This window comes from Pezoporus flaviventris, unplaced genomic scaffold, assembly GCF_033815535.1.
Source record: "Pezoporus flaviventris isolate CSIRO_AGI_PZ_B2104156 unplaced genomic scaffold, CSIRO_AGI_Pfla_v1 ptg000007l, whole genome shotgun sequence".
Taxonomy (NCBI): Eukaryota; Metazoa; Chordata; class Aves; order Psittaciformes; family Psittacidae; genus Pezoporus; species Pezoporus flaviventris.
In genome coordinates this window covers 89763536-89779649 of record NW_026892555.1, presented here as the reverse complement: position 1 = coordinate 89779649, position 16114 = coordinate 89763536, and the positions used below count along the sequence as shown (strand labels likewise).

Below are 16114 nucleotides of genomic sequence, written 5' to 3'. Positions count from 1 at the left end.
TACCGTCCCTCCAACAGATAGCGTGATTGAAATCCCTCGTGAGAACAAGGGCCTGAGAGCATGAGGCTGTTCCTATCTGTCTATAGAGCGTTTTGTTCACAGAGTCCTCTTGATCAGGCGATCTGTAACAGATCCCCACAGCGATTTCTCCCATCGCTGTTCTCCCTTTGACCCTGACCCACAAACTATCTGTTGACTGCTCACCTGTCCCCAGACAGAGTTCCATACCCTCTAGCCTATCCCTAACATAAACAGCAGCTCCTCCTCCCTGTGTGACAGACCTGTCTTTTCTAAAGAGCCTGTAACCTTCCATTCCAACACTCCAGTCATAGGAGCAATCTCACCATGTTTCTGTGATACCAGCACCATGTTTTTGTGATAACAAAATGTTTCTTTGTTTTGTTTATACTACTCCCAATCCTCCATGCAGAATGGTACATGTACTCTGTTATTCACTGTCTGAAGAGACAACAAAAAATGAACTTCAGCACTGTTGGCCGTGAAAGTGGATTTGAACACAAAGGCAGAGTTTTTCCCTGGCATCTTCTTTTATCATTATGGAGAAACACATGTGTGACAGGATACATAAACCTTGTTTAAAAATTACTTTTAGTCAGCATTTACAGATGAAAGATTAAGAGAAAGAAAGTGGCAATGAAACTATTAAAGCAATAGATGCCAGATTTCTCTTGGTTTGGTTATAGCTCATGCTGTGTGTTCTCGAGATGCTGACAGATCTGTTCAAAAGAGTAGAGGCACTCCAAATATCAGGGCCAGGGTTTTGCTATTGCAATTGCTGCCTTCGAAGAATTAAAATACCGAACTCGAATTACTTAGAACAAATGCTAATCCCAGAGTTATACTGTACTGACTGGACTACAGGAACCATGTTTGGGCATTCAGGAAAGATGTCAAGATGTCACCCCTATTTTATATTAATTCTCTGCATAGGATTGCTTTTTTTAATATTTTACAACGTAGAACTCCTTGGGAAGGAGAAAGAGATAACAATTATAACAGAGCCATACACTATCTAGAGAGAAACAGAAAAAAAAGCCTGGGGCATGATTGCCTTTACAAGAGACAGCTGCAGGATAAACTACTTAAGGACTAGCAGTGTGAAGCTCCCTTCCTTGTGATGCAGTAGATGTGGATAGCAAAGACTTTGAGGAAGACTCAGCAACCTGGTAGGTCTCAAACAGCCCTGGGGATGGTCCTTCACAATTGTTCTGATCATCTTCTTCAGTCTTATGCTGGGTTAAGTACAAACAAATTTCTGCTGGACAGAAGAGATACAAGCAGGAGGCAAGAGAGAAGGTAAGTGGAGCCTGCCTTTCTCCCCTTGTACAAACAGGGCATGAGAGAGACTCATTTCAGAAGGAAAGGAAAAGAGATAGTGATAGGAAATGGTAGCAAAGAGGTAGCAAATAGCATTCTGTTAGCAGGAGCAGTGCTCCATGAGCTCTGGCTGAGCAGAGACGCAAAGCAGCAAAGAGTCGTCAACTAACTAAATTCAAATCAGGCAACTGCCAGCTTCCAAGGCAGCTGCAATCCTGGACCTGTCTGTATTGCTTTACCCAAAATCTTCCCCCCCGGGCACTGACAACTCAGCTCTCCATGTACCCAAACTGAACAGGACTTATAGCTGGACTTAGAGAGCTCAAATCACAAGAACAAGACTTAGAGATCTGACTTGACATTAACAACAAAAAATCTTAAATATGAAATTGAGCACAAACCAAGCAGATAAAGTCAGGCTGAGCCCAAGAAGGACTCTTGCTACATGCTGTGACAAAAAATCTGCTCATTTGGGTGAGCCTCTGTCATGCTCCTTCATCTGAGAGCATGCTATGCTATTGAAAGCTTGTTCCATCCAGAACAGGCTGTTTTCTTGCTCCCTTCTCTCCCTTCCATACTTTGCCTCTCTGCTTAATAGCTCATCTCACAGCCCATGCAGTTCCTGGCCTTTAAGCCCAGTTTAGATCTGATTTGCAGTCTATGAGTGTTTTCACACTAATGGGCATCTGCTCCAGGCTTCTTGCCTTTCCCAGGCTCCCAGCCCATCAACACTGGGGCAATGCCTCACCACGCTGTTCACACCTCCTGTGAGTAACTGCAAACCCTTCTTGAAGACCAGGAGGACAAATGTGTCCTCCTTCCCCTACCTGTTATCTTACCTGACATAACCAACTCGACGTGGTGCTTCTCTATCAGGAAATCTGGCCTCTTTGTGGTCTGAGATTATCCCTAAAATGGCTGAAGAGAGGAAGGTTGTACAAACTTCTCCTTTTGGCTTACATAAGCTGAAAAGACAACCTTCTCCTTTTCCTCCTGCTGATTTTTAAAACAGAGCTATCAGTTTTCCATATAGTCATCCCGCTTGACTTAATGAGCCATTTTCTTCAAATACTTCACATTAACATGTTTATATATTTGTTTGCCTGTCTGGGTTCTTTAATAAGTGTGCCTCCGGTTCAGGTGCTCCCAGCAGACCACTGCTCTGCCAGTCTGCAAGAAGCCCACCATTCATTGCAGCTGTGCCCCTAAATTATGCTCTGCAACTGGTTGCTTTTGGGGCAATTGCTCAACTGTAATAACCAGGAACTTAGATAAATTGGACATTTTTCTGCAGAACTCATTAACAACATGTCTCAGAGATGCTCGAATCACTCTCATTCTTAGCAATTTTTTTTCTCTGGTATTAGCTGAAGATCCCAGCAGGAGGACTGTTGAAGAGGCTAGACTAACGTATCCTGCTAACCTAGGATATGGCTAGGAAGGCTGATGTTAGAGATGCAGGGAGCACTGGTAGATTTAGTGGGTAGCCCTTAAAGAATCGGTGAATAGTAAGAAGATTTTATAGTTTTCATTTTAAACAAGGCTCCTGCAAGCCAACCTATCCTTGACAGAAAAGGGATGTCTGATCTGGTTTACTGATTCTTTGATGAAGCCTTTTTCCAATGCCATGCTCATTTCTGTGCCTGATGCTAGAAGATCTGCCCATGTAGGGCTTTTCTTCTCTCTTTTGCCTCTGTGCTGGGTTAAATTTGAGTTTCGACTGATGTGGCAGTCGCAGATATGCAGGCAGTGAAAGTAAGCCTATCATCTACTGTGCGTATATTGTTGAAAGCTTCCTGTGAAACTGGATTAGCACTTAAATGTTGTGTGACAAAGCTTTATGTTCCAGGTTTTGTAAATGTTCTCAAGTTAAAAACCAAAATCACATGTCAAACACTTTCTGTATCGTTTGGGGGCAATTATAGTATCGACAGATTAATTACAGAGTTTCTACAATGCTCTCCTCTGATTCTACTATTAAAACACAGCAGAAATCAGAGACTGTTTTGACCTTTATTCAGAGCCTCCTGTTAGAGTGACTTTCACAACAGAACCCAATTTGTCACATTTTATTTGTACTTTAATTTTATTATTAACAGATTAATGAAGCTGGTAATAGGTTTCCAATGCTCCCTTTGGAAATGTGAATTGTGTCCCTTCCTTATGTCAATCTGCTGTCAGCAGATGAAGTGCCTTTGCAAAATGCTACTAACTGTTACCAGGAGCAATTAGTCAAAATAGCAAGTCAGTTTCAAAAGTAGAGACCCCAGATTCCCCCAGTGCATTAGGAAAAGCGCATTAGTAGGATTTAGTCTTGCCAGTAGACAGGAGCTTTAGGCCCTGCAGTAGGTGTCTGGGTTAATGACACATAGAAATGCAAATGTATGGGACTTTAATTTGCTTGAAACAGCACTGCCAGTTACAAAAAAAAAAAAAAGAAATCACTTTCCAGTGTTATAAACAGCAATTCCAATTGTGCCAGAAATACCCACCCTCTGTTGTAAGATGCTCTTCATGCTCCAGACATAAGAAACCGTGAGTGACATCCTGGCGTTCTTGCAGGCAGCAGGAGACTGTTCGTGACAATGTTGAGGCCAGGCTATGTCTTAATTTTCTGCCCCAAACAATTATTTTAAAACTATTCTACCTCACTCTACAAAGCACCAAGTCCAACCACTTCCCAGACACTTCCTTTTTTAAGCCAGTCCAGAAACTCACAAGATGATTCCTAAAGACACATGCACAAACCCAACTCGAGTTCAATTTCCCCTGTTTGGCACCATCATTATACAGACAGCTTGTCTGGTCAGTACTTTAGCATGGGTCTGACAAAATTGCATTACTGTACATACACAGAACACAGGATGTGCTCAGTAAAGAGTCTCTAATAGATGGAGTAGGAGTTTGAACTCTGTTGAGACACTAGCTAGCACCTGGTTTAAAAGTCAGCAGTCCTCAGCTCCCTCACCAATGCCCTGGATGAGCTGAAGGGGGGAATCTAGGAGAGGAGAAGCATCAGGTATAATATCCTACCTGCCCAGCATATGCTCTGGCATGCCTACCTGACACCTACAGACTGCCTTCCAAATTGGACAGACCAACAATTGCCCCCTCCTCTTTCTCTCAAATGTTGGAAAACAATGTTACCAGTTGTTACTGCCAGAGCATTGCTGATTACATGTGTATTGGGTCGAAATTAAAGGGGTAATGTCACGAAAACAACAGAAATACCACAGCGAAAAGATTATCCATTTGTTGTCAGGATCAACAATGAGGTTTCTGTCTCTATCCAGAAGGCAAATTTTTTCCTGTTATTTGGTCCTTGTTTCTTCAAACCTTGTCCCATCTTCTTTTGATGGCTTCAGTAGCCCTGATGGCTGCCCCAGCTGTGGAACCTGCAGTGGGGAGTAAACTTTGGGTTCAGTTCAGATGCCTTTCACAACCATGCTGCATGATATTCCCACACTGAGTATTTTTGGAGGCAGAGAAAAACTCAGCATCAGACTTTGCTGACATTTTTCCTCAAAGTAAACATAAGCAGCTGAACCCCACCCAGGGACTCGGAGACTCGGAGACTGCACTCTCCTTTAATTCTGCCAAAGCCTCACTAATTAAGAATATGTGGATCTAATGATTTTGCTGAGTATTTGCAGAATGTATTCCTGCTGGATATTCTTTCCTGCATTGCCTTCAAGTGAGTGTTTACAGTGCGTAAGGTTAAAAGTTTTTTTTTTCCTCTCCAAGTACAGAAGACTAATAGAAGAGTACTGGAGGGGACTAAAAGCCTGAAATAGCCCACTCTAAGATGTAAGAGCAGCACATTTTATCTTCCTTTTACATGAGCTTAGTGACAGAAAAAGGACACTCCTTTGGTGCTTCCTTCAGCTCTTTCCACTGACTGGAGGCACAGCTTCTTGAAAAAATACAATATATTGTTCAAACACTCCCACAAAAATGATGTCTCTGACTATCCAGACACATTGTGTGTTGTCTTAGATCAAACATGGCTCTTATTCTTAAACATGAATTAAAAGGAATCCATTAAAAGGAGAGCTTAAAATTCTATTAAAAAGTTCAGAATCTTGAAAGACTAATTATTTGTGCAACCTTCAAGATCAAAAGCTGCTGAAATAAATACTTTAACTGCTTTAGCAGGTAACACCTGTGCTCAAAGATTGCAAGGAGAGAAGATAATCTAGTTTAACCTCATGACCTTAGGTTTTGGCATTTCACTGGCAGAGAATCTTTCCAGTTGTTCATACACCTCCATGGAAAATTGAATAAAACCATCAAGAACACAACAGACTACATGAACTTGAAAAAAATAGATCATGTGTTTTCATGTTCCTTTAATTTGTGTGTTTGTAAACAAGACTCAAAATTTAAATGGATAGTACCAAGTCCTCTGCTGACGCAGTTCGTGCAGCTCTTGCTGAAGCTTATGGATGTCATTTTCCATCAGATGACTAGCCTGAAGAGTTTCCAACTGCAAGAGAGAACTGAGTACAAAAGTGCAAATACATAGAAAGGGTAATTTGTAGAAGACTCTGGGTAAGCTAAATTTCAAAATTCTCCTTTGTTCTTCTTTTTGTCTTTCTACTGTTCATTTTATAATAAGCATGTAGGATTGTGTTCACCATGCCTATTTCAGAGAGAAGATGGGATGCATTTCTTTGTGCGTGACTTTTCTAATCTGTTTGAGCTGTCAGATGTCTTCATCTCTAATACTTTTTGGATCTTTGATCTGAGTTGGAGGATGTCTCAAGAAGGAATGATGATTCACAGGAAAACAGAATATCCACAGGGGAGCCAGTTACCCAGTCCAGCAGAATTAATCAGCATTAGGTGTGTGAGCTTTTGCTCTGAAACACTGTAAATAAGAAAAAGTCACAGATGATTACAGGTATGGGAATGAACTAAGAGAGAAAAACAATTTAAACCTCTAGGTGTCAAAAATGGTTTCTGAACCACCCACTAGATTTGCTGATGGTGCAAAAATAAGTGATGTCCATATGAAAACATATTACTTCTGTTTTGCAAAGAGGCACTGTTTCAACATTTGCTTCTGTTCTGGCACGTAAACTCTTTGTGTAAACCAGGGACACACCTAACACTGGCTAACAAGGCTGAAATACAGGATGCTGTCTTCCTGTGCCAAAACAACCTAACAGCCAGGTTATGCCATGGTGCTCTCCCCGGCTTGCTCTGTCTTGCAGCCTGGTTTATTTCTTTTTCTTGTATCCTAGCTTCATTTCTGCCAGCGAGTGCCTGCATCTGGCCTAGGCTAAAGCACCTTTCATGCTACGTCGTCCCTTGGAGATGAGGAGAGAGCTGGTGCAGCACTAGTGCTCTTCAGCTTCCCCTGAGAGGATGGTGGCTGCATCCTTCCTTGCACCCCTCAGGCTGAGTGGCTGCAGTATTAGTGATTGGGTGTATAAGAAGCAGACCTCACCATCTCCTTTTCCTGACACTCACAGCTTCAGAATGAAGCCCTTGTGATTGCATTGTATAAAGGATATGATCTCTCTGCACACAGTGTGACTGAGGCATGCAGAGCCTCACAGAAACAAAACTACCTTCTTGCTAGCTGCTGTGGAGGAGAGCTCGGCAGTTTTTGAGTATTAATAAGAATGGAGCTGTGGCAACTCTCAGTTCAAACAGGAAATTTTGGCATCATGTTAAAATTGGTTTTGTTAAAAGGTTTATTTTGACTTGATATACCTTGGTCATATGGGATGGGAAGGGGAAGTCTCAGGATGGTGACTTTCCACTTAGCCACTTCAGGTCTGGGTAGGTCCTGTTGATGGTGCCTAACTCCTTCAAAACCTGCATCTGCATGCGGTCAGCACTGAGCAAAATCCCTACAGGTGTGCCATGGCCCTGTGCTTCTGGGATGTACATTGACGATGTTGGTGATGCTCCCTCCCTGCTGGTCCCTCACTGCACGTGCATGTCCAATGATCACTGCTGCCTCAGTCAGTCATCCCAGCAAAAGCCCCTCACAAAAGCGGGCCGCTGCTGCTGAGATGGGGACAAGCCCTGTGCAAACAAATGGGCTGGGAACTCACTTCCATGGCTGCATCTGAAGCAGCAAGCTAATGGGGTGAGGAGTGACTCTTAAAGGTCAATGATTTTATTAGAGAGCTGCTGCATGAGAGATGCAACTGTAACTTATGTTGAATGTTTTGTTTCACAGAAGGAAGAATCCAACTGTATTTAGGTACCAACATGAAAGCACTTTAGACCTGAATGACCTGCAAATGGAACTTCTGAAGCCCAAAGGGATGCTGTAACCACATTAACTTAACAAAAAGAGGAAATGATAGGGGTATTTGACTTTATAAACAGCTTTCAGCTGGCCTGCTTCCAGCACAAATGCCTCACGAATAGTAATGGATTTCAAATACACTAAGGAGTACAGCCGCAAAACCAAACAGGCTTTAACATTTGACCTTATTGGGGAAAACAAGCCTACTATTACCAAAGAAAACTAAGTGTGCCTAGATAATTGACTCATCTTAGGACAAGTTTTGTTTCCATGACTGAACAGTAGGAATGTAAAGCTTTGCCATTTTGCAGCCAGCATGGTTTTCTTAGATCTCACATGGAATATCTGAAAATCACCATCCATCTCCTAACATTTTGAGTAGTTTGGCCAGTACAGAGAGAAGAGGAGAGACAAACATAACACCAGCAATGCCTTTGCCATTAAGATATTTTTGGTTTTGATTCAGCATTTCTGGAACAAAACATGAACATCAATTAATTCTATGCTGTTACATCACTGTTGCTGTTTGCTCATCCACCCATGGACATTCCACATAAAATTACCTAATAGTCAATTTGAAGTATTTTAAAGTAGCTTGTTTATACCCTAAACCAGCAATAGTTAGCAACCCAGTTTACAGACCTAAGGCACTGATCTCATCCTCAAAGATGTAAGCCACAAATGGTTTATATGTAGTGTAAGCCTCTGGTATTTTAGGCACCATTAAAAGTGGCCCTCTGTAGGTGCCGAGACCCTTACAAGCAAAAAAAAATTCCTCAAGACATGGAAAGACAATTATAGCCATGTTTTTTGAAGACATTCCTAATTTAAGATCGCAATCAGAGACTGACCATGACAGTCACCCAAGACAGATGACACCTATTGTTCGTATTATAAGCCATGAAAGATAAGGACTGCCTACTACAAGATGTAACTGGTCTTAGAGGATCTTTCAGAAACAACAAAAGCAGTGGCCTGCCAGATAAATCAGCTGAAGGCTAACTTGGGAAGCACCCTTACTTGTAGACTGATTGGTTTCCCTGGCTTTTGCAAGTCGCTCATGCTGAAACTGAGCATTTTTTATTTGATTTTGATGAAACCATCCCCATGCTAAACATGTTTGAAAGGCAGTTTACAGTGTTTATAAAACCTTAGTGAGGATTATGTTGCAAAAAATGAGGACTTCTGGAATAAGCTGTACAGTGTCAAATTCATTTTATATTCTGTTTAACATACATGTCAGTACATTCAAGGCGAGATAAATCTGCTCATTAAGGACCCATACAGAATGTTTAGCTAAGTATAAAGCATGGTATGTCTTTGTTTTATGGTGTATCTTTGATTTCAGGGTGGGCCAGACTGTGTTCAGCCCAAGTACATCGTCTGAGATGAAACACATGCGATGTGCATTTGAATTTGCTAGTATGCAAACCAGAATTGTCAGACATTCTGGCAGGGGACTGGCTGATGTGGACCAACTGTGGGCTGCTCTAGCTTCAGGGCATAATTTACAGAAAGCTGAAGCTACAGCAACTTACTTAAGAGAAAGGAGCAAACACGTGAACAGCAGCAGTAATCAATGCAGGCTATCTCTGAACCTACTAAGGTTTGCTTTATTTCAGCTATGGCCCACAAGCTGGGAGTTGCATCTGGGGATGTAATGCTACAGATCTGAGGCCAGTTACTGCAAAAGAGGCTGTTTCTGGTTTAGGTCTTGTCCTAAGAAGTGACAGGTAGGTCATGCTGCAGCTTATTAAAGCCCAAGTGGGGAATGTAGGCACATTTAATGAGTCTACCCAATATTGTTATGAAGACAGCAGGGAAACACGCTACCTTCAATATCAGATACCTGCATCATCAGCAAATATCACATATTGCAATGAGAAATCAATCAAGGTCTGAGTTGAAAGAGAAAAGCTTCAGGCTACTGGTCGATTCTTTTTCTAGTGAGGGCTTTTGTCAGCTACCAGGGAAGCATTTGCATGGCTCTCACAGAAGCTCAGTGCCATGTCCTTACTGTAGCTGTATTTGTACCCAGCCTTTAGCCTGCACCTGCTTGCACCCTCTCAGTAAGAATAGGCTGTGTGAAGATGCCAGACTGTGCCTGTATGCACTCAGGAGCAACACTTGCTCTGGCCTTTTAATGTTTAAACAGCTGTGCTGGATTTGCCAGAGGGTGTCTGATAGTCGTTAAAAATTGATCCCTGAGTAAACTGCCCCAGTGCTATTTATTCCAATTCAGCTATGATAATTTAAACCATCTGAAGAGCAGCCTAATCCTGAACCGGCAAATTCTCCGAGATCCTCGCTACTGACTTGAACAGGAGGCTCCTTGTGGCAATGGGAGTGCCATTTCCCAGTCACTAATGACTGGACCAGAGAATAATGATACAAACCAATTTAAAATGAATTAATTCAGAATGAAAATGTAACCGCTAACACTGGTCACAGGCTTGTGCTGATACAGGGCACCCATGTATGCTGACTTACAGAATAGATGTTGGTTACACACATGATTAAAATGAACTGCTACACACTAACAGAGAAGAGGTATGGGGTTTAACCTTTCAGTTGTGGTCATACTGCTAGTTTATTTTTTTTCCCTGTTGCAAAGGTGTGAAGCACCTCAAGGAACATCCATTTGGAAACATGCTAGAGGGAAGGGAAACAATATAATGTTCAGGACTACAAACACCTATGTTCTAGAAAAGTCTGTTTTCCTCCCAACTCCATCTGAACAAGGTTAGATGTATCTGCAACTACTCACTAATCTTTTTGTTGTTAATGGACATCTGGCTTCAAACATGGCTCATCTGCTTTGCCTGGCTAAGTATGATGACTGCTCACTATTGATCAGTACCCATTCTCTTGGTCCTGTCTATTGTTCTGCTATTAACTTACCAAATGACACACACCTTAACATTCCGCTTTATGGCATATCTGTTGTCTTGTTATTCTTCAAGATACTGCTTCCATTTCTTGACCTTGTCTTCAAAACACCTATAATAGAAAAGAGACACATAAAGATCACCTGATTGACCAGACTGAATTTTTTGTTAAATTAGTGACTTCCTGGAACTAATCCTTAGAACACAAGCACACCACAAATTGCTAGTCGAGTAAATGTTTCAGATGTGTATACAGTAAATCAATGGACTTTCTAAATGGCTAGCAAAATCAGGACCTTGGGGAATGTGGAAGAGCAATTTCTCACCTACTAATTCCTTATAAAACTCAGAAAGATGGTAATAACTTGTGATGGCATTCAAAATTTTGGAGACAGTTTTACTTTGCTGTAAACCTACTTAATCCAGTCATCTTATACTCAAATTAATAAACATAGTTCTAGTTTACAGGCAAGTGTGTCCATTTTAAACAAGCTAAAACTGATGCAAAGTTTCTCGAGTTCATTAACTACAAACCATCACCTGATTCTGCTAGCAAAAGTTTCAGAGCATATGTAATGCAGCAATGTATCTGTTTTAACCTTGGCTGGTTCAGGTAAATTCACATTTGTTAACGATGTATGACATGCTGACATCACTACATGTTTATAAAAAGAACATACAAATACACAGTGACATTTTACACAGTGGTTCACATAAGACACTTGAAGTCCAATGCTGTGGGATGCCAAGCACTCTTAACTCTAAGTTCAATGTGAGTTGAGAGTGCTTCGTGGTTCAGGTGCTCGTGCCCTTGGTGAGGCTCTGCACAGTAAGGAATTACACCAACATTAATGTCTGAGACGAGAGTAATTTCTCCTTTCTAGTACGTGCGTTTCTAATTGCTGGATTAGTACAATTGGCTGATAATCACAGTAATATAAATGATTTTCTCTGTGCTGAAGTGCTTTCTCTGAAAGTTAAGAAAGCTCATTCAATATCGCCTACAGTTTTACAACACTGTAATGGAATAATGTAATGAGTACAATGTGAATATAGTACAAAAGCCAATGTAAAGTTAAAAATGGATCTAGGATAGTGCTGTTCTTGAATATGAGCAGTACAAGGTATGAATTACTTCTTTCAGCTGGCTACAGGAGTTAATCTGCAAACAATGCAGCCCGGCTCACATTCAGGTTCACTCCTGATTTTTTTTTCCTCCAAGATCTGCTTCCTACCCTTTTCTTCCAGTTGTTTTGTATGCACTCAACCTTGCTATTGCCATAAAGGTGATCATGCTTTTAGGTTGGTATCTTCCAGATTTGTACTGGAATTTGGTGGTAAAAATGGTTTTACAAACTTCCATGAGAATGTGATATAAGGACACAGCAGAAAACCAACTCTATTTAAAATTTTCAGCACAAATCCCAGGTCAGTTTGGAACTTTCAGGAATGTGTAGCCCTGTGACTTACGAGAATTGCCTCCTGCAGTAGTTGAACACCTTTAAATTGCTTTCACTATGTGCAAACAGAATTTTATTAAATTTCATTGTTTTGGAATCCACCCATATCTTGTATACCCATAATGCCAAGTCTGTTGACATAAGAGCACATTAATTGTATATGTAAGACCTCTACCCCCCTTTTCCCCCTCTGCATGAATAAGACAAAGCCGTATTTAGGGAGAAACTGGCTTTGTCTGCCTGTAAATGAGGATCACCTGAAAGGCAGTCTCATAAGAAGTTGACAGTAATCAGTAATGCCAAATCCTCATTGCAGCAGTGGCATTTTCACCAACTGTATGGCCGATTTTGCAATTAAGAACACACAAAGAATTATTCCTTTCTTGTGTAACAATACTTTAATATTAATAAAAAGTGGTTTTATAGTTCAAGATTACAAATAAAAAATATTTCATCTTGACCCTTTTGCTACTTTCCCTCAAATAGTCTTGAAATTTTAGCTAGGAAGTGTTAAAAAACACAAGGTGGATGGATGCTTGCTCTGCTAAAAGCTGAAGGACTCCCTCCCCACTTTGCCATCACCAGATGTTTTGGAATGGAAGGTTTTGCTCCAAGTAATCCTGAAGATCATACTGTGTCTCTCGTGGCAGGTGAGACCATGGGGGCACACACCACCACCAGATCCTTTCAAGCTGGACACAGCTGGGAGTGTACTAAAAGGAACGAATGAAGCGCCTCTCCAACTACCAGGCTGCATCAAGAAGGCACAACATAAACAATGGTAAAGTCAGTAAACAAAATTTTACTGTAATATTTCATAACACAGATACTGTATTTCTCTTTTAAGTGTAAAGCTACTGTCTTACACAGGAAAGATGGATAGACCCTTTTCCAAGACTAATATGGATACAATAAATATGGAGTTTTACATACTAGATCTGTACACAGAAACTTTGTCCCACAGCCATAAAAATTTACATTTAACAGTGCAACATATAATTTAATCCTTTATTTATCTGAGATAGGATGTTTACTTACTGAACACAAGCAACTACCTGGTTTTAATATACATATTTTATATATATATATTATATATATATATATTCAACAATCTGTACAGGTTTCTAAACATAAAACTCCAAAAAGGCACAATCGTCTATACAACATGTACAAAAATGGCTGGAGCTGACAAGAAACAACAATTATTGGTCAAGAGTTCATGATTGCACGAAGATTAGTAATGAGTTTGTGTCAGAAAAATGTGCTTTAAGGAAAGGAAGGTTTGCAAAGAAACCTGTAAGTGTTATTTAAAAAAACCCCCAAAAATAAAAACACAATGAAAAACAAAAACTAGGTTGCTATCACAAGTCTATCCTCATCGTCACTGCTGCCATCGCTAAACTGCACCGTGTTTTGCTGCCGGGGCAAGGCAGCTGGCCTGTGTACCTGTCTGTCCGGGGACACAGTTCGGTGGACCGGGGACTTGGTTAACGCGTCGGGATTCGCCTTGGAGTGGGGCTCTGCCTGGGCAGCCCTCTTCAGCTGCAGGGACGGGACGTCGTGCTTTGGCTTGGCGGGATTTGTGAGGTCAGTCTTTTCAGGATCTGCTTTCCCTGCACCATCGGGTCGCTTGCTGTTGGTCAGCGGGGTGGGCTCGGGATGGCTCTTCCCACTGTACCGCTGGCCACCAGCTGCTGTCTGAGGAGAAGCATCCCTGCCGGCCTGGCCGACCTCAGACGCAGGGAAGCTGACAGGAGGCTCCAGCTGGGCCTCACAGGCTTTGCTGCCTGTGGCAGGCACCTCGCAGGCTCCCTGTCCCTCGGCACCTACAGGGCTGACGGAGGGGATGAGGGTCGGCAGGGCGATGTTCAGTATCTGCAAGCCAGGAATGTGGGCCTGTGGGCTGGGGTTGCCCTGTGGGGCAGCACCAGCGGTCAAAACTTGGAGGCCCACGGCATTCAGGGTGATTCCCGAAGGGCGCATTTGCGGGGCGATGTTTGTGTTAGCCAGGCCCAAGATGTTCACTGTCTCCATGCCCAGCGGGGGCAGAGGCTGCAGACTAGGCGTGCCAAGACCTTGGATGCCTGGCAGGCTCACCTGGCCGATGGGAATACATGGCACCATGCTGTTCACCTCAGCAACTCCCATGGGATTTGCAGTGGCACTGACGGCCACGCCACCCGTCTCACCGAGGGCGCTGGTAGTTCTGTGAATCACACTAACAGCAGGGATAGTGAGCTGAACCGGCCCTGCCTGGATAGGAACAAAGGTGGAGTAGGTGGCCAGGCCAGCAGGGACCACCTGAATCCCCCCGACTGGTACCGTGCCACAGGGAGCCTTGGCTTGCTGCTGCGAGTGCAGGGGGAGGTGGCTGAAGAGGTGAGTCTGGGGAGCCCTCTGCTCGGCAGCAGGCTGCAGGCACCTGGCCAACTTCTCCTCTGGGATTTCAGCGTAGGGCAACGGTGCTGTTTGCATGCCGTGGTCCACTGGCGAGGAGGGCGAGCTGATGGAGGGTGTGCTCTGGGAGAGAACAACACAGGCATATTAGTGCGGTGGCCACTGCTATCCTTGAGTGAAATGAAAATACAAGGTAGCTGCCGAGTGCTTCCCACACTGCCTTATAAGAAAAAACAACCATAAACTGGTTCACAATATATACTGCCCAGCTTGAACAATGAACTAATTTCCTTCCTTTCTTTTTCCAACTCCATCCTCACCCACTAATTGAATTTTCCTCTCCTAATTAGGAGAGGCTAATTTCTCTTGAACACTAGTACTTGAAAACATTGCTGCATATCCTTTGTACATGTTTTTTTAAGGAGTGAGAAGGCTTTGGAGAACTGTTTTCTGTGGAAATCACCGCAGGCAAGAAGTGTAAGCTGGCATTTCTGATGCACTGGGTTCCTCTCCTGGAAGCATTACAGCCTCCAGCAAGCAGAGGCAGGATCATGGCACATCTGTCTGTAGGTTCTCCTGACATGGAAGACAGGCAATATAAAATGACAAGAGATGGATGACAACTACAGTGCCTGCAGAGGCAGAAGTGACAGGCTGATACTGGAGTGAGATGTGGGACTCTCACCCCACTGCTGCCTCAGCTCACCATGGCTTGATGCACACACCTGGACTAACAATCATATTTATATGTTCCTTTTTCTTCTCATATAGCCTATATTAATGACCAAGGCTGGCAACTCCCTTCCTAAAAACTCCTAAACCAAGAAGTCTTAAATTGCAATTGCAGTCTCTCAGTACCTTTTAGTTTTAGGCATATTCACAACACACAGAGTGATGCAATCTTACTTATTTATATAGTCCTAAATGCTAATTCTGTGATTTTGACCAAACTCTCAAGAAATCTCTAGAGCGGGCAGGCAAAAAAAAAAAAAAAAAAAAAAGAAACATGAACAGTAATGCCTTTGAAAACTGCTGGTATGAAATATATAGGTTAAAGTAGAATATGATTTACAGACTGTGCAGTGCCAACCAGTCTAAATGGGAAGATGGGTGTGAGAAGGAAGCCAACATCTTTCTTAGAATTAAGTCCTGTCTGACACCTCACAAGAAATCCTGATAAACTGGTACGGATGCTTTTGAAGGAACATACAACAGCCTTCCTGAGCTGTCTCGACCCTTGTCTTGATTGCAAGAAGTGGGATCCACAACCATTCACAATAGAAACAGACTGTAGACGAGCCATCAGACACACGGCTGCTGCTTCTTTTGGTCTGGGAAAGTAGGTGGTAGTCTGGAGAGGAATTACCGCCTTTTATTACTTAGAAGCCTTTTTTTTTTTTTTTCCCCTTTAGTATCTTGATGTAGACAATTATTAGAGCTATATTGATGAAGGCTTTTTAACATTGTTAATTGTGTGAATATTTTCTTGAGGCTTCAGTGGTTCTGTTCGATGAGGAGCATACTCAGTCAAATGTCTTTCTGGTATCTATTGGCAACATCTGAAACCCCAAATCCAAATATTAAGATCCTACCCCTTTTTTGGCAGGTATATACCGTGATCAGAGACCATTAATTTTATTCTCTGCCATACTACAAAACTGCTCCAATTTACATTTGCCACACGGACTCACAGTTCTACGAGGAAGAATGGACCAATGCCAAACAATGACATACAGCAATCATTTTTAGTGTTTCTTCTTGTC

General features: G+C 42.3%; 1 protein-coding gene across 6 annotated transcripts in view; it reads right to left on the bottom strand.

Annotated features, from left to right (window-relative positions):
* Window positions 1-5670: 5670 nt before the first annotated feature.
* The window catches only part of HIVEP1 (HIVEP zinc finger 1), a 133816-nt gene continuing 123372 nt past the window's right edge, over window positions 5671-16114 (bottom strand). For all 6 annotated transcript variants that reach the window (XM_061449463.1, XM_061449465.1, XM_061449464.1 and 3 more), the window contains 3 exons: window positions 11094-14474; window positions 10508-10606; window positions 5671-6200 (listed from right to left, as the gene is read on the bottom strand). In XM_061449463.1, coding sequence (XP_061305447.1) covers window positions 13305-14474 — 1170 coding nt within the window. In that variant the 3' untranslated portion in view covers window positions 5671-6200; window positions 10508-10606; window positions 11094-13304. The remainder of the gene's footprint in view (window positions 6201-10507; window positions 10607-11093; window positions 14475-16114) is intronic.